Source organism: Telopea speciosissima, chromosome 9, assembly GCF_018873765.1.
Source record: "Telopea speciosissima isolate NSW1024214 ecotype Mountain lineage chromosome 9, Tspe_v1, whole genome shotgun sequence".
Taxonomy (NCBI): domain Eukaryota; kingdom Viridiplantae; phylum Streptophyta; class Magnoliopsida; order Proteales; family Proteaceae; genus Telopea; species Telopea speciosissima.
The window spans coordinates 18,537,922-18,565,304 of NC_057924.1; the positions used below are offsets into that span (position 1 = coordinate 18,537,922).

At 40.1% G+C, this 27,383-nt stretch overlaps 1 protein-coding gene and 1 pseudogene across 1 annotated transcript; both read right to left on the bottom strand.

The window, feature by feature from the left end:
• Nucleotides 1-347: 347 nt before the first annotated feature.
• On the bottom strand, nucleotides 348-19,257 carry LOC122639506 (annotated as a pseudogene).
• Nucleotides 19,258-19,598: 341 nt separating this feature from the next.
• LOC122639497 (putative pentatricopeptide repeat-containing protein At4g17915) lies at nucleotides 19,599-21,412 on the bottom strand. The gene has a single exon (XM_043832362.1). It carries the CDS (start codon nucleotides 21,156-21,158, stop codon nucleotides 19,785-19,787), a length of 1,374 nt encoding a protein of 457 aa, XP_043688297.1. The 5' UTR covers nucleotides 21,159-21,412; the 3' UTR covers nucleotides 19,599-19,784.
• Between the last annotated feature and the right edge of the window lie 5,971 nt (nucleotides 21,413-27,383).

The window sequence follows — 27,383 nt, forward strand, 5'->3', positions numbered from 1 at the left end:
TATTGCGCATGTTAGGCTTTATTTAAAACCTTAAACAAGGTGTTATTTGTGGGAGAAAAAATGTGGTAGTAACCAAGAGAAGAATAAGAATGTTTTTGTACAAGGAAACAAGTTCCTCTTCCTGATAGCAAGGATGTAATGCGGTAGATTTACGAAACATAACTAAACTGTAAATCATGGGAACATACCATGGTACTTGGACTGCACCAACTAGGCAAAGTCCTAGAGAAGGTGCTCTTAAAAACATTAGATGAATGGACACGTTAGAAAAGATTAGAAAAAAAAATGAGTTATTAGTTGGACACGATGGAAGGACAGAAAGTCAAAAGCAGTTAAAAATCCTAGCCTTCCAATTCAATCTAGATTCAGATGCTCTCACAAGATGTGACTTTTGAATTCAACACCTTCATCACCCATTACTTTGCAGTAACGAAGGTAATCTAAGTTGAGATTCTGGGACCATGCAGCTCCGAAAAAGACAAATAATAATTAAGGAGAAAAAGCAAAACCAGTAATGCATCATTATATCTAGAAGTGTCAGTGACCTTAGAGGTTCATCATGATTCCCGTAATATTTCCTTGAATTAAACAACATAAATGATAATTTCATAGATCAGAGGAAAATTGAAGTAATAATAACAGTCAAAAGGAGTTACTGACCCAGTCAAGAATCATTCCTTTTTGAACCTGACCATTTCCTGCATCCAATGCTTTTTGCCCTGTTATGAGTTCCAAAAGCAATATGCCAAACCCAAATACATCAGTTTTTTCAGAGGAGTGCCTTGTAGAAAGATACTCGGGAGCAATGTGTCCTACAGTGCCCCGCACTGCAGTAGTGACATGTAAATCCCTTTGATCTAAAAGCTTAGCCAGCCCAAAATCCTCCACCATAGCCTCAAAACTTTCATCAAGTAAGATATTTGCAGCTTTGACATCCCTGTGAATAATTTTAGGATTACATTGTTCATGTAAGTATAACAATCCACGGGCAGCTCCAAGGGAGATACGAATTCGTTTGCTCCAATCTAAAGATGGTTTTTCATAACGAGGATCTGTACATAATAGTTAATAAGCATAAGTAAACAAAAGAAATGAAAACAGGGGCAGAAAATTGTAGTGCAAAACCTAGTTCTGTTAGAAATAAAAGAACTCAAGCAGAAGGCAGACATTAAGCACCTCACCAAAAGAGAAAAAGGAAAAGAAATGAGAGTGAGAGAGAGAGAGTAGATGGGCTTATTTCTAAAATTACCCAACCATGAATTGACAGGTAAATACTTTAAACTCCTTACGTGTGATTTCAAACCAAGATGCAATAGCTGCAGAAAAGAAGAACATTGATGATGGACCAATATGAGTTTCACATTTCTGGATTTAGAATGGACTGGCAAAACAGGTATACTCAATGCACTCAGTCAACATCATAGTTCAAGCACTCGCCGAGATCTCGGTAATATCTCTCTTTTGAAAAAGCGAGACAAGACTCAATGCAAAATGAAATATAACCCCAACTCGGTCGAGATCTCGGTTCGAAATTTCAGTTTAACCAAGATTTGGACCAAACTTACATTTATAATGTACAAATCTCGACCGAGACAGTCGAGATCTCTCCAAAACTTGACTGTCTCGTGAACACGACAGAGAAGTGTGCATTTGAGCTGATTTTTGGGGATTTTCGACGGTGGTTTATGATAGAGATATATGTAATATGTTAAGATTAATGTGTAAAATCCACAATAAATTTAAAATTTTTTTTTTTTTTTGGAACTCATGTGATTTCAGGTTCCAGTTCCGTGTCGATGCTTGCTTCGATGCTATGGGCTGCATCGGTTGAGGTCTTAGATCAATCCCCTGACACACCTATGGAGGATTCCAGGAGTCTTCTTCTCAACTTGCCCTTCAGGTTAGAGAACCCTAGTGGGGTCCCGCATCTAAGCCACGTGTCGGATCCGCTACTTGGAGGGCATGCGAGTCTCTCCTAAACTAAATGCATTGTAAGTATAGTTTCAATATATTTATATGCCGATTGTATGACCAAATAGAGTTAGAGGGGTATTGTAGTAAATTTACCGCTGTGGGACCCGCATCCCCAGTGGGAAATGCTGTCCGTAGCAGTTACCCGTGTTCGGATTATACCTGATGTCGTCTGACGTCGCTCTGGTTAGATTAGAACAATAAAAACAGATTTCTGGTTATAAACTGATTTGAAAATCAGTTTTAGAAGTAATTATTGCTCAAAAGACCAGATTACCCCTTAGTGCTTAAGTTACTATATAAGCATTCCTATCCTTACTATTCATCCATTCTACCAAAACCAAGAGAGGAAAACGATTCAGATATTGAGTTAAGTTATATGTTTCCTGCTGAATTTCAAATTACAGCTGAAACATGAAACCTATTGAACCCTGGCATAGTGAATTAGGTTAATTTGACCAATTTCCCCAAATTAGTTATGGGTTTTCAATTAAATCAACCTAATTAAGTTGACCCACCTTAAATTGAGTCTAAATCATGAAATTGGACCCTTGCATCCAAGGACCCATGCACCAGGAACAAAACCCCCAATTCTGCCCTCTAATCCGATCCAATATTTTTGGACAGGAATGCCCCTGGACCCTTGGTTAGACCTTAGACTGCCTTCTGACCCTAACACTTGATCTTTTCTAATGTTTTAGGGCTGCCTTTGGACTGTTTATCCTGTGTTTGTCTGTATTGCTGGGATCCTTGGAGGGTAGTTGATCTAGTCTAAATCTACAACTTCAGGTAAGGGAATTTTGACTTAATTTATGTATGTTTCTTACTTTATTCTTGTTTATTCCGTGTGCCATGTCATGTTTCATTAACAGTACACTGTTCATGTAGTTTCTTAGCTTAATTTTCTTCTGCACTAGTTGCATATGATTCTAGGCTGCATTGGCATTTGTATTTGCATTGATATTTATTGTTATGATTCAATTGATGAAAGTTAAGTACTGTCTATTATTACAACTCAGCTATCCATACATGTTCTTCATGCATAGATTGCACTGGACTAGGCTGATATGTCATAACCCAATACTATACCCCTTACCAACAGGGGGTGAGGTGTTGGACAACCCGTGGTACAGCCGAAGGGTATGCCGGGGTGCCATTTACTGTCCCATGTTAGCGAGTGTATTCCGCTGTGGGAACAAACAGTAGGGTTGGTCATTAGGGGTCTGTTGGGTTAGCTGCCTGGTGATATGCTTTCCTAGCGGGTCCTCACCATGGTAGAATGGTTTGGCTCGGGTGACCGACGTTTGGTTATGTGTTTCTGGGACCGAGGTTAGCATCTACCACAGTAGTACTTGAACCTCATGAGACTTAGTATCCATGCTAGGACATGCTACATAGGTCATTCATCATAATTGCTACGAGATGTTTTGCATGCATTCCCTTATTGGGCTCAGTCGAGAGCTCACCCCTCGTGATCACTCTATTTTACAGATGAGACTACTGTGGCTGCTGCTTGTATCTCTGTGGGGACTCCTGCTGTTCAGGGTTCTCCTGTTGATCGTGGAGTTGACACTACTGTTCTGGTGGAGCACGATGCTTCGTGCTCCTGCGATGACTGCTCTTTCTCCTGATCTCCCAGACTGATCAAGCTTCTTCTCCCCTTTTTGTTATATCACTTTTGTAGTACGTACTGTATATAGTCTTTTGAGCCAATGTTACATCTTTTGTGAACCAACATTGTAACCCAGTTGTACATGAATGTTCATATATAAATATAAATTGTTATCACTAGTTTCCCTTAATTATTGTCTTACATCTTATTATTGCTTCCGCTGCACTTTAATTCAGTACATTGTGAATGAAACTGCAAATAGAGAATTGCATTGTGATCTTGATTAGATGTTTGGGACATCCTGTCACCTTGGCCCTTATGAACCGGGCCGGGGTGTGACATAATGTATTTGTACACTTTTACATTTGTAATGTTTATTTAAGTTGTTTTTATATTAATTATATAATTGATTGCTTTCAATTACTAAACTATGCGTAGAATAGGGCCTATTAGTACGTCGTCACTTACCAACCTAGAGTCCAAAGTAAAACTCCTATTTGGACTTTGCTTTTTGCAAAACCTGAAAGTGCCATTGTGTTTAAATGGCCTAAAATAGGCTAAGTACCAAGTTTCAGGCCCAAACTAGGTCTAAAACCCACCGAAACCAACCTTTGAGTTAAAAAAAAAAAAAAAACACCAACTCGCCGAGATCTCTGCCCAACTCGGTTTTTTGGCTGGGCGAAACCTATACCGAAACCAAGTTCTTGAACCTTGGTCAACATTAAGTCATTAATTCCTCAAAATCCCATGTAAAAATATTAATTCATAACTTGAAACACTCCAGACTATGAAAACTACATTAAATCCAAAAGACCAAAAAAAGGGTGTACCCAGTGCACGAGGCTCCCGCCACTGCGGAGTCTAGGGAGGGTCATAATGTATGCAGCCTTACCTCTGCTTTGCAGAGAGGCTGTTTCCAAAGACTCGAACCCGTGACCACTTGGTCACAATAGACCAACCTAATCGTTGCACCAAGGTCCACCCTCAAATCTAAAAGACCAAAAACTATCTTTATATCCAATGTCATTAGATGCTGTAAAGAACTGACATGCTTGAGGATTTTATGATTCTAGTAAATGCTGCTGAGAAAAGGATACCCAATTTCAGGTAATTTCTATAATCCCACAAAACAAAAGATCTAAAAGAGACGACCAAGAAAGAAAATAAACCTCTCAAGCGATCAGCAACACTCCCATTTGGCATGTGTGGATAAACAAGTAACCGCTCATTAGACGTCGTGCAGAAGCCATACAACTTTAAGAGGTTCCTGTGTACAGCCAAGCCAATCAAATCTCTACTTCAGTTTGAAACTGCACTTCTGCAGTAAAATTCGGATCCTTTAACCTTTTCACTGCCATCAACGTCTTATTCCAGAGAAATCCTTTATAGACCACTCCAAAACCACCTTGACCTAAAATGTTTTTGGGACTAAAATTATTGGTTGCAATTTGAAGTTCATGAAATGAGAAACTCTGTAAATGACCTATGTCAAATTCAAACTATTGCTGCTCTGGAAGAAATTGAATGAATAAATCAGAAATGCTCAATCTTTTCCTTATGCCTGCTTCCTTTGTATTGAAGTAAATGAATACCCGAATTATGAGGTACCATATGAAAGAAACGGAAAGCTCTATCTGCACCAGTGCATCCAACAAACAATCAGCACCACAGAAGCCACAAAGGTGCAGCTGACACCCACAGCCATGGCAACTACCTATCGATGATGACCACTAGGTTTTGGTAATGAGTTAGTGGCTGCAAACAAAGCATGAGTCAATGTTACATCTAAAAGATAAACTCCTACCATAATCACTCTCCCCAGGTTTTGTTACATTACCATTTACTGGTTTTGAAGCATCAGTACAAACTTGTAAGAGTGATGGTGAGCAAAAGAACATATTTCCTGCAACACTAAAAGGAGACTTATAGCTTCAAACAACCAATACAGAGAAAGAGTACCAGGATAAAACTTTAAATTGAGAATAAAAATAGAAATATACCTTAGAATATAGATCTAATGAAATGCGGTAGAAATTGTGTAAATTTCAATATTACTAGAACCCAGATATCAGATATGACCATCTCAATAGTTTCCATAAAGTGCAACTCTGGGTTACAAACCCTAATTTTGGGTTGCTATAGGCCCACAAGTGACAAATCTAAATAGCATTGGCAGTTCTGTTAATATATTGAAAGTTCAGGACTGTTTCAACAAAGAAAACAGGAACTGGGACTCATTGGTAAATAAATTTGGAAGATAGGGGATTTTCTAGAATTTAGACTAGAATGGGGAAAAGAAACTTAAGAAAGACAAGGTGATGCAGATCCGTGGCTGAACCGGCTTGACCAGTCTAGCCTTCAAGACCAAGAATCGGGCTTGAGTTGGGATTTAAGTCTAGCAGGATATTAGGATTTTATTTATTTTTATTGGGATAATCATGTAATCTTTTATTTGGGTAAGTGACGTAGTAGATTTGTAGTTTCCAGTTTCCTTATTTGAGTAGTTTCCTAGTTTGTTAGTTTCCTTATTAGAGGTAATTTCTTTTCTTTTATATATGTATATGCTTGTAACCCCCATTGTGGGAGTAGAATGAAGAATGAAATAGTGAGCTGTTAGAGATAAGGGTGCTTTAGTCTCTTATTTACTGGAATGTTATGTTAAGTTGTAATTTTATCTTTTTTACTTTTTAACCTTTACCTCTCTAGGGAGGCATATGTAATTTCCATGGAGTGTTTAATGAAACAATATAGGGGAGGGGAATAGTTTTCTCTCTCTCTCTCAAATCTCTCTTCTTTCGCTCTTCTTCCCTTCTTCTTCTTCTTCTCTCTTCCCAGCTGCTATTCCTTGTTCCTTGGGTTGAATCAATACATAACTAATTTCTAACTTGGTATCAGAGCAGTTTGAAAGTCGATCAAGCTCACCCTTCTTTCTCTTCACCTCTCTTGGAACCCTAGAAAAGTAGAGGGTTCCACTAGGGGTTGTACCATGTAAAATTCTTCACATAGAAGCTTTCGTGAAGTTCTATTCTCTCATACAAAGCCTAATGGAGAAAGTTTGAAGGCTGGAGAAGTCGATTGGAACCATAACAGCCTCAAACAAAGTTACCGCTAGCCTGTCTTCCTTGGTTTCGATTCTCCATCATCAAGCCTTTGTTTGAGCTGTGGCTAGGGCTGTTAGAATCGCCCAGGAGTATTCTTTCTAGCCCCTAAGGACTCATTTGCTGAAGCTATGTACTTTGGGAGCACTGCTCCTTCTCCCTCAGCTGGCAGGTATCGACTGGTTCATTTTTTTGTCTCTGTTTTGCCTGAATGCTTCATGAAGTGTTGAACGGCTGCTGTTAGTTGAAGGACTATATTATATGGTTTTTCTTCGGTACTTTGGAATGAAGCTATGTTACCGGAAATGCATTTGACTTGTTTTTTCTTCAAGAAGTAGTGATTTGTCTACTTGCTGCCTTGTTTTTTTGGGTCGAGTATACTCTCCAATTGATTGTTGTGTTGTTGAAATGGTTGTGGGATGCCTCATTTGGCTGTTTGAGTTCTTTTGAGATGTTACCCTTCGGAGGGTTTGTTCGAGTGAAGTTCCTCCCATTTGGATATTGTTTTTCGAAGTGGGACTACTTGGTGTTGTTTGAGCTCCTCTAGTGGTTGTGTGGTGAGGCTATACTTTAACTTCTTTGGTTGCTGGACTATATTCACCAGTGTTTGAAATCCTTCTTTGGGTTTAGAATATCCTCCCCATTAGACTTTGGGTATTACTCCCATCTTGGAAGTGTGTTTCTTCAGCTTGTCAAGATCAGTGCATTGACAGAGGTTGTTTGTAGAAGTCGTACCTGAGAAGAACTCTCTGTTTGGGTAGAGTGTGTACTCCCCATTGGATTGGGATATCACCCCCATTTTTCGTGTATTTCCACATTATGTCAGCTATTGGAAGAGGAGGGCAGGTTCCACCACAAGGAAATGACATGGATAGGTCCAGCTGTAACCACTGTGGGAAATCTAGACGAACGAGAGAGAGACGTCGGATACTTTATGGTTGTCCCCCTGGTATGCAAGGCAGCAGGAGACAACAAGGATTATTGGCAGAGGACGTGAGGAAAAGGGACTCTACCTTCTTAACCCAGGAACTTCCTCCCTACCTACTGCTCAGTCTTACGCATGTGGGCGTGATGACAATAGTACCACAGACTTTGTGATGTTGTGGCATCAACGTTTGGGCCACCCTTCCTTTAGTGTTATAAGACAAAAATTACCACATTTGTTTTCTTCCATATCTTCTTCCCATGTATTTCAGTGTGAACCATGTCTCTTTGCTAAACATTGTCGTTCTTCTTATCCTTACAATGGCAATCGATCCATTGTTTCCTTTCATATTGTCTATACTGATGTTTGGGGACCCTCTCATACTACTTCTTTACTTGGCTATCGCTATTTTGTTTCATTTGTTGATGACTATTCCCGCACTACTTGGACTATTCTGATGAAACATAAGAGTGATGTCTGTGATGCCTTTACAGTTGCCCTCTCTTCTAGTTCCATTCCCAAGAATGTCACTGGGGCTATGTCTGATCCAAAGTGGAAGCAAGCCATGTCTGAGGAAATGATGGCTCGTGAAAAGAATGGTCCTTGTACATTGGTAGATCTTCCCAAGGGGAGATTTCCAGTTGGATGCAGGTGGGTCTACACAATCAAGTATCGGTCTGATGGTGAAGTTGAAAGGTACAAGGCAAGGCTAGTGCCAAAGGGTACAGTTAGGTATATGGGATTGATTACCAGGAGATATTTGCTCCTGTGGCCAAACACAACTCGATTAGAGTCCTTCTATCAGTGGCAGCTAATAGGGACTGGCCCTTGTATCAATTGGTTGTGAAAAATGCCTTCCTCCATGTTGACCTGGAAGAGGAAGTATATATAAAACCTCCACCTAGTTTTAAGTTTCCCTCGGCTGAAGGGAAAGTTTGCCTCCTAAAAAAGGCACTTTATGGTCTCAACCAGTCTCCTAAGGCATGGTTTGAGCGATTTAGACAGGCCATCCTAAGGAATGGGTATTCCCAGAGTCAGGATGATCACACCTTGTTTATCCGGCGAGGTAATGGCACTATCACAGCACTCATTGTTTATGTTGATGACATTGTGGTGACTAGAAATGATCAGGCTGAGATAAGTAGATTGAAGTCATACTTAGCCCAATAGTTTGAGATTAAAGATCTTGAATTGTTGAAGTACTTCTTGGGAATTGAAATATCAAGATCAAAGAGAGGAATCAATATTTGCCAAAGAAAGTTTGTGTTGGTCTTGTTGAAGGAAACAAGATTGTTCGATTGCAAACCAACAAACTCTCCCATTGATCAAAATCACAAATTAGGAGAAGACAGTGGACCTCTTCTTATAGATCCAGGAAAATATTAGAGATCATTTGGAAAACTAATCTATCTTTCTTTGACTCGTCCAGACATTACTTATGCAGTTGGAGTTGTGGGCCAATTTATATATGCCCCCAAGAGTAGGCACTTGGATGTTGTATATCGCATCACCAAATACTTGAAGTCTTCTCCAGGAAAAGGTCTTCTCTATACCAAGCACAACCATTTAAGGATAGAAGGCTACACTGATGTTGATTGGCTGGTTTAGTTTCAGACGGACGATCTACATCAGGCTATTGTACATTTGTGGGTGTAATTTAGTCACTTGGAGGAGCAAGAAGCAACCTGTTGTGGCCAGATCTAGTGCAAAGGCTGAGTTTTGGGCTATGCCTCATGGAGTTTGTGAACTACTATTGTTGAAGAGGTTAGTCCAAGAGTTGGGGTTCGACACTGAAGCACCTATGAGGCTTTATTGTGATAACAAAGCTACCATAAGTATAGCCCACAATCCTGTGCAACATGACAGAACAAAGCACATCAAAGTGGACCGACACTTCATCCAGGAGAAGATAGACTCTAGCTGCATTTGCACTCCTTTTGTGAAGACTGGTGATCAATTGGCGGACATCTTCACCAAAGGGCTTACTTCTCTTCAGTTTGGTACTCTATTATGCAAGCTGGGAATGCATGACATTTATTTTCCAGCTTGAGGGGGAGTGTTAGAGAAGGGGTACTTTAGTCTCTTGTTTACTAGAATGTTATGTCAAGTTGTAATTTTATCTTTTTTAATTTTTTACCTTTTACCACCCTAGGGAGGCTTATTTAATTTCCATGGAGTGTTAAATGAAACAATATAGGGGAGAGAAATAGTTTTCTCTCTCTACAATTTCTCTCTCAACTCTCTCTCTCTTCTTCTTCTCTCTTCCCAGCTGCTATTCCTTGTTCCTTTGGTTGAATCAATACATACCTAATTTCTAACTTGACCTTGGTTAGAAAAGCCTGCGTGGTTTTTGCAACCCTCCCTCCTCTGTCTTCCCTTCTTCCCTGAGTTCTGATCTGATTCCCATTCCTTCTTCTCCTTCTTTTCTTTGTGCTATACTGCTATTGTTTTGTCAGTTCAGCTCTAGCGGTACCTGCAGCCCCTATGTTCACTTTGATCAGTCTCCTCTCCTTCCGTCCTTTCTCCCTCAAATTATGTGTATAATATCCCCTTTTTAGGGCAACTGAGGCCCTATGTCTCTGCCCCTGTTAGTTCCTCTATCATGAGATTGAATCAGAAATCAATTTTGGTTTGAGACCTCCGGCTTAACTGTGTTAAGATGTGTGTCACAATGAGGTGGTTTGTCCCAAAAGTGATTAGTTGTTATCTTTATTTTTGGTTTATTCATTGCCTAGTTACGCTAAATCTCTGTTTTCTAATTAGACTAGACTTCTATTTCTGTTTTCTTGCTGCATAAGGACCTACTTTCCTTGTTTGATTGTACTTCATTGGTTATTATATAAGTGTGGTAAGGGGGACTGCTAGAGTAACGATTGCTAAGCTCTCTAGCAGTCTCTCCTGTCTTTCTCCCTCAATCTTGTCTCTTTCTCTCAGCTCTCTTCTTCTTCACTGATCCTGATTATCAAGGTTTAAGTTATGTTAAAAACTGGTTTCAAAAGATTTCTGTTAAAATTTCTGTTGATAATTGGGCTGATGTTAGGTAAATTCAATAGGAATGTAGGGTGCGATCTCCTCCCTAATTTATCCTGTGAAGTGGGTTGCTAATCAGGAGGCTGGGTTGTTAGCAAGAAGCCAGCCTTTCTCTGATTTTGCTGCCCTTGTCGTGAGGTTTTAGGAGGAGGCAAAATTCCTTATTTACGATTAAGCCTGCACTTAGATACCGTTTGATAACGTTATGTTTCTAGTGTTTCTGTGCTATTTGAGTTCCCAGCACACAAATAGCACAGAAAAACCGTTTGATAAACCTGTTTTGTTTCATGTGTTTTTGGTAACATAAACCAAAATTTATGGTCATTTATGCCAACAGAAACAGATTTGTAGAAACAAGTATTACTTGTTTTTACCATTTTGTGTACCAATGTGACAAAGTGTTGCCCGATAAATGAAGGAAAACACCCATCTCTCAGCCTTCTCCCTTCTCTTCTCTGTTCAGCTAGCGTGAGGGCTCCAAAAAATCCATGGCTAAGGTTGAGAATGAACAGCCAGCAAAATCGGAACCCCGAAATCGGAGAAGAACTCAGGTTCCACCAGCTATAATGCTGGGGACTCTGTTGATCTGGGTTCTTCTCAAGCCGCTGCGGCTGTGTCTTCATTGGAGCCACCTGAAAATTCTGCTCTCTCGTCTCTCTTCTAGTCTTTTTTTTTTTTCTGTTGTCGATGTGGCTGAATTCTCACAAGGGAAAGGGAAGTCGGCGAGGATGGTTCTGTGAAACGAGGATTGGGAATTAATCTGCTTGGGGTTTTTCTGAAGTTCCTGCGTTGGTGCTTTTGTGTCTTCTCTGGACCTTCTTTCAAATCAAGGTCAAGCTGTTCAGTTTGTTTTGGTTTTTGGCAAAGGTTCTCAGAAACCCTTCATCGGATCTTCCCGTAATCTCATCCTCCGTTTTCGGTCAAGAGACAATGATCTGATTTTCTCGTCGGCATATTCGAATCTGGTAACGCTCCTTTTCCTTCTGTAGCTTTCTTCCTCTGCTCGCAAACCCTTGTTTCCTTTTTTTCAATTATTAGTCTATGGAAAGATTTTATTGTTCCTTTCCTCAATTGGGTTTGGTTCTGATTCTAGGGTTGTATCCTCTCTCTCTTTGGTTTTCAGTTTATTGTTATTTTCTTTATTGAATAGTTGAATTTGACATTCTGTGCTTTAATTACTTTGGTTTGTAGTTCTTATCGAATTGTTTGAGTTTCTGGTTGTTTCTCTGGGCTACACCAACAACTTCCATCTGTTGACTTTGAACTTATTTATAGATTTTGATATTTGGTCATATTTTTATCTTCTGTTTTTGGTTGGGCTTAGAGAGAGAGTTCTGATTTTTTTTTTAAAACTAGCAGAACACTGAGGAGACGAAGGAGTGTGGCAGTGAGTGTTGAGCGAGCGAACATGAAGGAGGCGGTGAGAAGGGGTGCTGCTGGGGATCGAAGATGGGTTTGGGATTTCACAGGAATCAAAGGGAAGGTGGGGGTTGCTGCTGGTGTTGTTTGGTCACAACTGCAGAGAAAAGAAATTAGGAAAGAAAAGGAGGAAGAAGAAGAACAGAGTGGGGAAAACAAAACAGGTTTATCAATCACCATTTTGCAACCCAGAAACGTTATTCTGCAAACAAAAACACCAAAATACGTTTTTGGTGAGAAACAGAACAGAAACACGCGTAACAATATCAAACGGTACCTTATGTTTTACATAAAGGGCCCCTATTCATATATTGTTCCTTTTTTAAGCCCAGTCCAACTCATAATTCCAGAAAATCCTACTTTCAAAATTTTTATTTACTGCTGGGTCCTCTTCATTTTTTATTTTACTCATAAGGTGGACTGTTACCAAATTTATGAAAATCGCTATTATCCTTGATTAATTGAGTCCTATTGTCCAAGGTGGGGCCATAGCGACCAAATTTAGGGTTTCAGTACCCTAGTTGCCATGTTGTAGTGAGTTACTTACGAAACGGAACTAGCATCACGGGGCTTATGTGCAATCACTATAATTTCTGGCCTTACTTGCAAAAAGGGAAAGAAGGTTGTCATCAACCTCTCAATAGAAATAGCTAGAGGCTAAGAGCAATAGAACTGAGCCCCTTCAGTTTGATCCCACAATCAAGATAAACAACCAAACTCTCTGAAATTTCTGATGTAGGTTAATAACCCACTGTACTCTGAATCCCAACAAACAATCACTCAATTCAGAAATCTGGAAATTAATAAAAGTTCCTGAAACTAACCATGGTGGAAGACAAGGAAGCAGTCTGAGTTTCGATTTGATCTCAGAACCCATGCAAGATTTTGAAACCAAACTTTATAGGATGTGTCACCCCTGGGATAGAGACCAAGGCACCAAATTTCAGGGTGAAAGGACTAGGAATGAGGAAGATCAATCCCAATATTTTTGGGCTGCAACTACTTCTAGAACAGAGCACGGTGCTTGGTGTAGCAAACAGTTGCAACAGAGAATCAAAAAAAGAAATAAATAACAGAGAAAGAGGGGGAAAGGATGGATCACAGTGGAAGAAGGCAGATGAGAGAAAAAACAGAAGAGAGAACAAAGCAGTCGACCAAATCTGGTAACAGACCCACAAAGGCAGCAGCTTCTCAAACATGAGAAAAAACTCAGTATTATTCCATTCATAACTCAATATTTTTATTCCATCCAACTGATCGATGAGAGGTTTACATACCTGACTGGAAAAAAAAAAAAAAGAAGACCATAATCATATCTTGAAACAGAACCTGAAACTAAATTGAACTCAAACTCCAATCCTGCTAATAATAGTACCTAAAAAAAATATTATGAAGTTACAAACATAGCCCCAACAATAAAATAAATTCTTCACCTAACTACCCCTACTTGTATTTCACCAGCCAAAAACCCAAGTTTGGACCCAGTTCCCCTTGGTCAGGGTTTCCAAATGGGTTCATGCCGGTCCAACCGAGAAAGTGCTACTGCATCAGCATCTCATGGATTTTGGGATCAGGATCGTCTCAGGTGTATCGGCCAAGTTAACTCAAGATCGCTTGGGACTGGTTTGAAATTTTAAGGCGATAAATGAATGCAATATGGACCTGTTTACCCCTTGTTTTGACCTAACTTGGCTAATCCTGGCCAAGACTTGGCCGGGATGACTCAGGGTTGAATCAGGATCTGCAGCGCACGATCCCCCATCCCCGAGTACAACATCAACAACAACTCAGCCTTATCCCAACTAAATGGGGTCGGCTGCATTGATCCCCCATCCCCGAGTCTGAGTACAAAATCCTTGTAGCAGCTCATAATGCATCTCAGACCAACCTTTCAACTAACAAGTTCCATAAACTGAGTAAGGAACACTCCTAATGCAGAAAAGAGAGAGTTTGATAAAAGGTGAGGAAATAGCAGACACAACAAAAAGAATGATATGGTACTTGCTATTAACAGATATTGTTGGAGAAAATCACTAGTTGATTATCAGCTAAATAATACTGGCTTCCGTCATGTGCCACTCTCCTTATTTCTGCCAAAGGTGCCAAAGGCACAGCCCCTCTCAACTCCCCAAGTGTGTTGTCTAATTTGAATCAGCACATCTAACAATTAAGGACAAAAGACATTCCATGTTCCAGAAGGTAATTTGGTGTTGGATTTATGTGTCCATCAAACCCGATTTAGTTTGTATTGAACCGTTTATACATTTTGGTTTAATATTATCACATGCGATATGTTGAATTATGTACACCAGAATACTATGGGGGTATTTTGGTCATTTTATAGTTGTTTTTTATATTCTCTATAATCCCTAGTTAAGTCGGCAATGCTAGGGGTATTTTGGTCATTAGGTTGTAATCTTTCTCCATTATAAATTCAAGGCTTGTTTGATGATATTGATTACTCAAGCAATTACTATATAATTCAGATCTGTCAATATGGTATCAGAGAAGTCAGGGGTCACGATATCGAGTCCCCCTGGGAGCGGGCAGGTGTTGAATTATTTATCTACCTGTGTCCCCCTTTGGATAATCCGTTGTATTAGAGCTCCTATATGATATACATATTGTTTCCTCCCTTTCCTACAAGGTCGGCCTTTTAAAGGAAGCGGTTCCAACATAAAATTTTTAAGCATTATATGTCCTTAAGTTTACACTTAAAATGGTAGTCATGATTAGGGTTTGGGCTGGACACCCTTATCATATGGTCATCACATTGGGTACACGTACACCTAGGCATGTTGATGTCAGGATACGAATGCGAGTACATATACTGTTGTGTATTGGCGAAGAATCTATTTATGTCGATTCCCTCATATGTTACTGTCAGATGTAAGTCAGGGATAGACATGCGTCACTGAGATCCAGTACCTAAGAGGATCTTGTCACTGCATAATATGAACGCATTCTTTGGTTTATCAATGACTGAGGTTTTTAGAACCAAAGACGATGCTCTGGGAATGTACAAACATTTAGTGAGTGAAAGAGTCACTCAACATGGTCTCCATTGCCCGATTGGGGAACATTAAGTAAGAAGTTGTCAATGGACAGTTGGATGAGAATCAGGATCCTGTACCGTTTCGGAAATGGCTTTGCAAAACTTATTTTCATATAAAATGATAGATTATATATATGTTTTGATTAAAATGTTTGATCATCTTTTGCGGATTTCGATCACGTACACAAACGCTCTGATATGGACATTTACTATGGAATGGGGTTTGGCAATATTTGTATACATGCCCTAGATTCCATAATGATAATGTTAATTAGTGGAAGGTTGGTACATAATAAGATGTTATTATGTGAGGGAAATTTTTGGGATTTTCTAATTAATTTAATGGATATGGTGCTATTATTTTTATTATCCATTAAATATAAATAAATAACTGATTATTATACCCTTTAAGATTCTGCTTCTTCACCAATTAGAAGCACACTAGGGATACACAAGTTCAAGCCAACTTGAGAAAGAGAGAGAAAGTCGGACTCTTACAAGGAATGAAGTGCACCTCATGGGCACTATAAATAAATCGGCCAAGAGGGGAGCCAGTGAAGATCGAATTTTTGGCTCTCCCCCTTTGGCTTAAATTCTCTTGGCACTCTCTCTTGATCTCTTCCCTCCTTTTTACTCTCTTGTTCCGGAGAGTTAAGGTTTGGTGAAACCCTAGTGTTTTCTTGAAGATCTTGAAGAGATTCTTGGATTGGCTTAGAGAACCTTGGCTACACCAAAGAAGGTTCAAGATTGTCTTACTTGGTGTGCTTGTTGGAGGAAGAACCATTATCTAGAGGAGGAGCAACACTTGAGGCTCTCCAGGTTAGCAAATCTTAATGTTATTATCATGCATTGAGATTTTAAGTATTTGATATTCATGGAATGCGAAAGACAATCTGAATTGATCTCTTTTTGCTGCGCATTCGGGTGTGGTATGGTTGACGGAAAGAGATGTTCTTTTCTCTTCTTGTCTTTTCCTGAATTCTAATGGGACAGAAGAAGAGATCGATGTGATAAATTATAATTTTGATCAATTTCCCCATATATCGAATGGGAAGAACCAAGAGATGATCCCATGACTACCAACATTTGGTTCCAAAGCTAAACTTTTCCAGCAAAGCTTATCTTCTGCTACAGGCTAACTTGGAGTCTTGGGCATGATTAGTTACAGTTTCATTGTAAGTAACTAGTGTGGACAACTCTAAGTCCACCTCCCTAGAGTATCTTTTTAGCTTATGAGAGCGGTTTCCAACTTTTATTATTCCTACATTGTTAGGCCTTATATTCAAGTGCTTGTTCCTAAGTCCACCTGCCTGGAGTACCTTTTAAGCTTATGAGAGCGGTTTCCAGCTTTCATTATTCCTACATTGTTATGGGGCCTTATATTCAAATGCTTGTCCTAGTTGTTGACCCCTGTTTACTATCACAAAGTACTGTTGCTGACAAGAACCAGCCTTCCATGAATAGATAGTTGGTTCCAAAATTTTAAAGGATCTTATTTCATACCAGACGATGACTCCAAGAATTACAAGTTGTTCTGATCATACATACAGAAACTGGAGGTTTCTCTGAAGGCAAACTTCTACTTTCTTCAGAAAAATTACCACTAGAACATTAATATTCTTATTACATTCAATTATTAGTTAGAATCCAAATTATAGAACAGAAATTTCTTCAGAATGGCTAATCCCTGTTATATGATAAACAGTATAGCAGCAATGAACTTCATGGAAATTCTGCCACTGGAAAAACTAGCAAGGAGTCAATCAGAGGACCTGATTTCTTGAGCAATTTGTTTCTCCTGTGTCAAAATTCCTAAGAAAAAACATACAGAAATTAAGAAAGGGCCTGCACCCCCCCCCCCCCCTAAGCTGTCTTTAGCAAGAGAATTCTTTCGAGCTTAAAGATCTCACCTGTATCCTTTTGCAAGTATTTTTGGCGTGGGACCACTAAGATTATTGAATGATAGATCCCTGTTTAATCACATTAGGGTGAATATTGTAACTGATTTAAAATTAAGAGAAGAAATGACAATAAGACGAGATAGAACACATACAAGAATAGAAGACCCGTAAGATTAGCAACAGTTCTGGGGATCTGTCCAGAGAACTTATTCTTGTTAAGCCGCCTGAAAAATTGCCACAGCAATAGGAAGAAAACATTACATAAATATAAAAGGCTAGCATTACACTAAGTCGTACGAAAATATGTTTCTCCAATTAAAAGGGAAGACATACTCACAAGGAACTTAGATGAGTCAGAAAGCCCAAAGAGCTAGGGATTTCACCAATAAACTGGTTTCCTGAAAGATCAAGAGTCCGAAGCTCCAAGAGCTTCCCTATCTCAAGAGGGAGAAGACCAACTATCAGATTATTCTGCAATAACCTGCAAGAATTACAATGATGTTACTGCAATTTCCTTATTGAGCTTTTTACCATGCAAAATGAAAAAACATAAAGGAAAAAAAATGAGATAAGCTAGCAAGTGAAGGATGGAGACTGCCACCAGAAAAAAAAAATTATTAAAAAAGAAAGCTTGACTTTGTGATACCGAAGAAAACATACAAAACTAAACAATGTATACTAGATCAAGCATACTAACAGAACCTTATTTAACAATTACTGCAAGTTTTAAGTTTAAACTTGTGTCCTTCAATATTTATTTTATAAACAGAAAGCCCATGCAATAACTTGCAAGAATTACAATGATGTCACTGCAATTTCCTTATTGAGCTTTTTACCATGCAAAATGAAAAAACATAAAGAAAAAAAAAATGAGATAAGCTAGCAAGTGAAGGATGGAGAATGCCACCAGAAAAAAAAAATTATTAAAAAAGAAAGCTTGACTCTGTGATACCGAAGTAAAGATACAAAACTAAACAATGTATACTAGATCAAGCATACTAACAGAACCTTATTTAACAATTACTGCAAGTTTTAAGTTTAAACCTGTGTCCTTCAATATTTATTTTATAAACAGAAAAGAAAGTAAATAAAATGCAGGTATCTAGGGGGAATTAAAAATTATCATGAATCATGAACCAAAATTTAGTGAACTCCAGATTTCAAGAACCATTCCAAGTAGGCTGTATAATGTCAGCATAACACAGTGAACAACATGGCAAAGATTATATCACAGCCGAAAGGCCCGAAATAACATCATGGTTTGCAATAAAACAAAAAAAAAGATTTAACCTCACCAGCAGCACTACTTGTAGTGGTCCCATCTCAAACCCTTGTACAATTGCTCTGAATAACCCTTTCAAAGCTTAGATTACCCTTTCAATCAAAACATTATCCTCAAAAAGTTCTCTTTCCAAATAACAAAAGAAGATCCATCTTTTGTAAAAATGTGTTAGGAAAGTTTAAATCTATTACTACTTATAAAGAGAGTAATTATCCATTACATAAGTGCTTAACGTCTCAAATAAGGAGCTTAGCTCAATAACAATTCACAGAAAAAACCATGCGATCTTGGAACCAATGCTATTAATTATGTAATGACATATAAGAACATCGTGGGCAGCCCTCTGCTAACAATAGTTAGGGATGTTTATTGGAGCAAAACATTCATGACTCACATTGTGTGAAGGTGACTCAAATTCCCTATGCTGGGAGATAGCATACCCAACAAGCCCATGGTGGCCATTTCACTGCATCAATACCAAAACAGAACAGTAAGGCAAATTAAAATCAGAAAATTAAAAAAAAAATTCTATAGATAAGGAGAAAGCAATCACTAAAAGAAGCATGGAACATGTATTCATGTCAAGAAAATCAACAAAAAGGGAACTTCTTTCCCCTAACAAGGAACGGGAACTCACAGTGAAATGACAAAAACCATCAGGAGAGCATCCAACCATGTTCCAAGTGCAGGGATCAACCGAGTTAATATCCCATCCATCAAGAACATGGTGAGCATCTTTCAACTTGCTCTTTACAGACATCAAAGCTGTCACTGGTATTCCAACAAACAACTTAGAAACACAAAGCCCATTCCCAAAGAGAAAAAACCAAGGGGTCCTGTCATTTGTTAAGCAAGCTTACCCTCATAGTTAATGCCCTTGAGAGAAAGTAAGCTGTCAGACGATCAAACCAGAGGGAACCAAAAGAAGAAGAACAGAAGCAGCCAAAGCATCACACATTGCATGGAGGAATCACTCTTAATTCTGCCATGTGGCAACTCTGACATTGGATAGAAAGGGCAATGTCTAGATTGGCCACGTGTCAAATCCCATTCTCAAATTCAATCAAATACCATCCCATGAATGTCCATGCACCATGTATTTTCAGCCATCTAAGTATTGGCATACACCCTCCTCGTGCAGTTTTCTTGTAGACCTAGATTTTCAAAGCTTTATTTTTCCACTTGGCAAATTCTAATTGGGATGAAACTTGATAGGTGGGCAAGGGAACTTACGGTTTACTTGTCCATAAATTATGGGCCCATCGAACATGCTATGTGGAAGATTTTGGGGCTGACCAGATATACTTCACCACTCAATGTAAAATCATCGTGACCAACTGCTGCAATGCACAAGACGAGTAGCCTTTTCAGAAGAATTAATCTCATAAGAAACTGCGTAATAACTTCCATGCAGAAAGAGCATAGTCCTCCAGTCAAATATATTATTCAGTCCATAACGCTCCTCCACCAACAGTTATTCAATAGTGCATCTCAGTAGGCTAGAGCCCGAGCCATCCAGAGTTTTGATCGGAGCTTCCTTGCTTCTTGTTTAAATCCCGAAGAACGAAGCCCGCAAAGTACAACCCGTTGGTCCGCAGCGAGTACTTTCATGTCTTGTCTTACACAAGACAGGATTAGCTTGGATGCTGCACGAAACCTTCTTACTTTGCAAAGACCATGCACCATGGAAGAATATGTAAAAGAATCCTTATGCTCCAACTTCTCAAAGACCTTCATCGCATAATCCACCTGACCTGTCTTACATAACCCATGAATCAAGCAGTTGTAAGCCACCAAGTCTGATTGGAAACCTCTCATCTTCATATACTTTAAGTGCCGCAGGGCCCTATCAATATCACCTGCCCTACATAATCCATTAACCAGGATTGTGTGGGTATACTCATCACTTTCCACCCCACCTTTCTCTATCTGATCCAACAACTGAAATGCAGTTTCCAACTTACCTTCTTTGCAATACAGATTAATCAAAGCGTTGTAGGAAACTATATCAAGACCAGCCCCACTTCCCCCCATCTCCCACATGCAATCATTAGCATCTTTTGTCATACCCATTTTAGTCAAAGCACTGATTACAGTGCAATATGCGAAGGCATCAAAGGTATACCCTTTACTTTTCATCTCTGAAAATATTTCAAAACCTTGTTCAAATTTTCCTGATCTAAAGCAACATTTCATAACAGTAGTATAAGTTATGGCATTTGGCATATGACCTGACTCCCCGAGCTCCTTGAGGATCCTTCTCGCTTGCCCCAGCCTGCCTGATTTGCAAAGCCCATCAATAAGAATATTATATGTAACTAGCTCAGGAAGAAACCCACGACGTTGTAAGCTCCTGAACAACCTAAGGGCACTACTGGCATATCCAGCCTTGCAGAGGCCGTTAATCATGATGTTAAATGTAGCCGGAGAAGGGGATAGATTGGCCATGATTATATTCTGGAAAATGCCGCTTGCATCCTCTGGCCTTCCAGATTTAAAGAAGCCATGCATCAAAGTATTGTAACTCCATACATCCGGAAGGATACCACTCTGCAGCATTTCTTCGAACAGATCCAGAGCTTGTGACAGTAGGCGATGTCTGGCAGCACCCGCAATCAAGGAATTATAAGTAACAACATCTGGTCTTATCCCAGCTTCTCGCATTCTATGTATAACTGAGTATCCTGCATCAAACCCATCCAATCGGCAATAGGTCGCAATCAACGTATTGTAAGTAACAACATTGGGAAGATAACCTAGCCGTATCGCATCAACTAAAATTGTTTCAGCTTTCTCTAATTGCTGAGCTTTACAAAGAGAAGCTACGCATATATTCAATAAACGAGTAGATAATCTAGAGATCATTCTTAGCAGGAAAGCTCAATAGAATACCAAATATGAATCATAATCCATTACATGAGATAGAAGGGAACATTCCATGTCAAACGCATTCAAGAAACAAAATTTCTTTCTCCATAGAACACGGACCAATAAAGGCATGCAAATCCAATCATCCCGGTGATTACATTCGCATAACCAAGTTTGCCCACCAAACCCACAACAAGGTTTAAACAAATCGAACCCAAAAATGACGGTGTATCTTATCAAAGACATAATAAGGCGGCATGGAGCAACTGAAAAATGAAATCAATCAACCAGCAACCTGCGACACTGACGCTGGACTTATCAAAATACTTGAGTTCCTAACGATCACACTCTTCTTCAGTCTCTCTGTCCAACTAAGTACGCCATTCACGGATTCAGATCCTCTACTGCCAAGTCTTGGTAGCCATCGCGCTGCCACGCTCCCATGGTGTGACACGAGTATAAAATACCATCTAACGGTTCATTTTAGAAAAATTCAAATTTTAAAATGCAGACTTGGTTATCTCCACAACCAGTCCAAGTTGACCAAAAACAAACCGAACCATTTTCAGACCCTCGTCATCTTCACCCTGCCGTTGCAGTTGCTGTCCTCACCGTGAGCGACGGCCGCCACTCACCTGCCTGTGCGGTTACTCTCCTCACCGTGCCTCTCTTGGGGAGTATTTGCCCTTAGGCATACTAAAATCCAATAAAGACTGCAACCCTTATTAAGCAACCCATGTTTCACAAGCGCATCCACACCAATCCTGGAATTGATGAATTCTCTTCGTTCGCATAAAACTTTCTGATTTAATCCTTAAACACCATTACCTCAAAACCCCAATTGAGAGAAGAAAAAACTTCATTCTACAAGAAGAATCTAAGAAGTAGTAAGCATGAATTTGATTAGAAACTTGAAATTGGTACCTTCAAAATGAGGAAAAATATTGAAATCGAACCCAGAAGATATCATTGCAGAAAAAGAGAAGAAAGAGAAGATAATGTACCCATTCATAAGGGTAAAAAATAATGTTTCCTCTGCCCTGAACATAGGTGACATGGTTCACAATCAAGGAAGAAGATGATTTGGTGAACAATAAGTAAATGCAAAGCCCTTTCACGACTGGAGAAGAGGAAGAAGACGATTTTGATTCAGTGAGAGACAAGGTGGAAGAGAAAGAAAACGACCTTGGTTGTGTTTCAGGTCAGAGATAAGGTGAAGAGTGGCCGAACAGCATTTTGGTTCAGTGAGGGGCACGGTGAGGAGAGGAAAAAGACGACCTTTGGTTCCTCTTCTCATCGCATGATCAACTTAGGGTTTTTTTAAACCATTTCGGTTCGGTCGGTTTTGGTCAACTCGGACCAGTCGGTTGGTGGAGATAACCCAGTGACTTCTATGAAATTTGAATTTTTTATAACATGACCGTTAGATGGTAATATCTCCATGTGTCGCTCCCATGGGGCGTGGCAGCGGTATAGCCACCACCACCTTGGTCGTAGAGGATCTGAATCCGCAATTTGGATCCTCTACTGCCGAGCTGCCCGGCAGGACCCTGCTGCCGAGACACATCAAGGCAGGAAATGACCGCCTTACCCCCACTCAGGCAAGGCACTCGGGCAGGGGTAGAGGATATGGATCCCTGAATCCGCCATTCACGACACTTATTTTTGCAGCTGTGTGCCGAAGACTTATTTTTGGAAAATAGCGTTCCCGAATCCTTTGTAGTTATGTACCAAAAACTTATTTTTTGAAAAATTACAGATTACTCAAAAATTGGGTTTTGATTTACAAAATTATCCACCCGGTTCCAATGTTTATGTAGAGTTATTACGAAAGGACTGAAGATCCCTGCCACATTGAATGGTTCCCACTGGTGTGTGTTTGTGTGTGTGTGTGTTTCTTTTTTTTTTTTTTTTGGTAGCTAAGGAATGCTAGTAGTACATAAGGCATCTCACTTGTAGCGATGACTAAATCCATTCGGATTTTATTGTCGATTGCTGCATACCATGACTATAAAATCTGGCAAATGGATGTACAGACCGCTTTCCTTAACGGTTATCTTGATGAGGTCATATACATGAATCAGCAAGAGGGTTTTGTCTCCCCAAGGGAGGAAAACAAGGTATGCAGGTTGTTGAGGTCCATTTATGGACTGAAACAAGCTTCCAGATCATGGAACATCCGTTTTGATCAAACTATCAAGGATTTTGAGTTTGAACAAAACATTGATGAACCATGTGTGTATAAAAAAATCTGTGGGGGTGTCATCTGTTTTCTTGTCCTATATGTGGATGATATACTACTCACAAGGACATGATGGAGGAGTTGAAGGAGATGTATGGGAGAGAAGAAAGAGAGAGAGGGAGAAAACGGATTTTGGAGAGGGAGAGAGAGCTCCAACATTTTGGGTTCTTGTGTATCTTCTATGTGTGATTTTGCAATCCACAAATAATATATATTGAGTTTCCAAATATGACTCAATTATCTACCCATCCAATCTTTCTCAATGAGGAAAGATCTACATTGCTAGAGGAATCCAATATTGGGTGGAATATCCAATATTCCCCGATTGGGTTTCCTTTTCTAACACACAGGCCAAAGATAGAGCCTTCCGTGCTGAGGGAGTGAGCAACAACATTGGCTTCCCTAGAAATAGAGGAAAAATGACAAGTTGAAAATTAGGCAGTCATTGCTTTGATATCATGAATGATATTCGAGGTCTGGAGAGGATAGGGAGCAGTAGGTCTCTATAGAATTTTGATTAATTCCTCTAAATTAATGTGATTCCACAATGACCTACAGGTACCCCTGCTCCAACGCCGCCATCATGCTTGCTTGAACAGACATACTCTCTCCCTTAACACTATCCCCAAAAATTTCATCTAAAAAAAAAAAACACTATCCCCAAAAAGCACAGTGTAGACGCTGATTTTTGTCACCCCCTAATTGGCGATGATGACAACGGGACATGGACGATGGACAACGCACCCCCCCTCTTTTCGACCCAAAGATACCGCCCATAAGACCAAGAACCATGCTGAGCACAAAATGGCCCATTTTAGGCCCAAAAACAAGGAAAAATGGCATCGCACGCGCCGTGGGCGCTCCCATGGCACCGTGGGTACCTTCCCATGGCACGTGGGGAGGTGTCCGGATTTCCACGACGCCATGAGGGGATGTGACATCAGCCTGCTGACGTCACCCACGGCGCCGTGGACATCTCCACGGCACCGTGGAGGACTTTTTCGGCCAGGAGAGAGAAAAGGTCCCTCCCTATAAATAGGAGGGTCCCCTCCCACATTTCAAAAAAGGGGAAGATTGGGTAGAGAGACCCTCCCCAAGTGATTCCTAGCATCTTTTCTCCCTTTTCACCCTCATTTCTCCTCCTTCTCTCATGAGTGTGTGAGTATGTGAGGTTTTCCTGGGGTGGACAGATCCTTCGATTGTCCCTCTGAGTATAGAGCGCTTTGGCTCCTTAGCTTTGGTATCCCGTCTGTGCAAGGATAACCATCGAAACTCCCTTGTTACAGACGTTATTCTGTCTGTTTACTCTTTTCCAAATCACTCGAAAGAGCCGTTACTCTGCCGAGAAAGAAGCAGCGCCGGTCCATTCGTCCATCTCCCCTGAGCCAGGGGCATACAACCATACATGTATAATTATTGCATTTTTGTCAATCCAATGTAGTCCTTTCATATTTTACCGCTTTAGTCTGCACTTCTCACATATATAATGCAGTTTATTGTACTTTAGTTTAATTCATAGCACCTGAATGTAGTTCATAATATCCCCCATCCCCGTAATAAGAGAGAAACAATATTCGTCCTTACGTAGCATCTAACACAGAGAGACCGGCTTCGGCCGGGCGAGGTGGGTGCCTAACACCTTCCCACACTCGTAACCTGACCCCTTACCCGATCCTTTGGTTGGACCATATGGAGTCACGTAGCCCGATTCCGCTCACCACGGGTAGGGCTACACTTAATGGGTCCTAGGCCCTAACCCTAGGTGGCGACTTCTCATTAGGTTAACATATTTTAATGCATGATCCCAATCCCCTATTTATCATATATTGACAATGTTATCCACATCCATACACACACACATGTATCTCCCAAAACCCTATGTCACCAAGACACTAGCAAGAAGGGCTGAGGAAACCTTCGTCCCGGAGGACCGCGGTACTTACACACAGGCTTCGAGACTGAATATGAGGGAGCTCCAACAGGGCTTAATATAAAGCCAATACCTCCATAACAAGAGTTCAGATGTATTGAAGCATCCTCCATTGATTTTGATGAAGCCAGGAGGGGGTAAGGTTCAAAGTCGGGGACCACTCATGGTTTATAAAAATCAAGTCATTGCGCACCAACAAGTACCAAATCGACCTCGACAGATCCTTGATCGATTTGATGGAGCGACTACAGGATCAAAAAATATGGTCGGATTGGCCGATCCGATCCTTAACCGATCTGACAGAAGTTTTTTTGGATTTTTTTAATTATTTTTATATTTTTTTTACCAATACCAACTGAAATTGGCTGATCCAATCCAAATAATAGCGACCAATCAAATCCCGAGATCACAACACCCCACCAACTCTGGCTGATACATGACTCAATCCAAAAAAAAAATGATTTTGGGGGTTTTTTGACTGATCCGATCCCCATCCAGAAAGGTATCGACCATGATCGATACTGAGTCCGATACCTGGATTTTGAACCTTGGGTTGGATGTTTCTGCAGGTTCCAACGTAGTTAATTCCCACAAGGCCATCTTTGAATCACAGGAATCACTCGTTAAGATCTACCACTATACAAATTTCACCAAATGTAACATGAAAAATTCCATGATGTTCAGACTTTAATATTTGGGAAATTTACGAAATACCCCTTGAAAATGGGGCGATACTCAGATCACCCCCTCAAATTTGAAAATACTCAAATCACCCCCTACATTAGAGCCCTATACTCAGATTAGTCCCTACCGTTAGTTAAGTGATGAAGTCAACTAGTTATATTTTTTTAAAATCCTAAACTGCCCTTGACCATTATATAATTACTATTTTACCCTTTAATCTAAAAACCCCAAAATCTATCTTCTTCCTCACACTCTCTTCCTCACTTGACCTGCAACTCAATCTCAAGTAGACGAGTCCCCGTGGTCTTCTTCCTCACAATCCAAAAAATGGCTTGCAGTTGCACCCAAAAACTGGGTCTTGGGGCTGTTGACCTCCACTAGCTCTCTCCGGCCACTGCCATAGCATGGAACCAGCATGGCGAAACTGTTCTTCGTCTCATCGTCACTCAAGAAATCAGGGGCGTGGGCTTCAACCAACAGCCACCCAATCAAATGAAATAAGCATTTTCAGATTCAAGTCTACAGAAAAATAAATTTACAGATTTGAATTGGTTTTCTCTTCTTGTCTGTCTTTCTTTCTGCATATTAGAGACATACTTGGATATCTAAGCTCATGTAATATTTCGTGTTTTCTTCTGCAACCAGCATTTCCTGAATATAGCGACACTACAGGCGAATTCTTTTTGGAAATAATTTGATTCTTTTGGGTTGTGGAAAATGGCTGGGAATGAGTGGATTAATGGGTACTTGGAAGCAATTCTACATAGTGGGGCGGGCTTCGGCAATCGAGGAAAATAAGCCATTGCAGGTTAACCTGCCTGAGAGTGGCCATTTCAACCCAACCAAGTACTTTGTGGAGGAAGCGGCCATAGGGGTTGATGAGACAAACCTCCATCGTACATGGATCAAGGTCGTTGCCACCTGCAACACTCATGAACGTAGCTGTAGGCTTGAGAACATGTGTTGGCGAATTTGGCATCTCGCCCACAAGAAGAAACAGGTTCACAACTCTCCATTTCTATCTATTTATTAAATGATTAGAGAAACTGTTCTTATTGTTTGTTCCTGTGAAAAAAAAAAAAATTCAATCCAAGTCTGAGAATGTTTGTTTGTGGGGGTGATTGAATAGTGAGAATGGGAAGATTTACAACGAATAGCAAACAGGAGATTGGAGCGGGAGCAGGGACGGAGGGATGCAATGGAAGACATGTCTGAAGATTTGTCTGAGGGTGAGAAGGGGGATACCATGGGTGAGCTGGTGAGTTGTGAGACCCCAAGGAAAAAGTTCCAGAGAAAATTTTCCAACCTTGAAGTGTGGTTTGATGATAACAAGGGGAAGAGACTGTACATTGTCCTCATCAGCGTC

Coding starts and splice junctions, on each gene's coding strand:
- LOC122639497 (XM_043832362.1), bottom strand. CDS start 21,158: ATGATCTCTAGATTATCTACTCGTTTATTGAATATATGCGTAGCTTCT.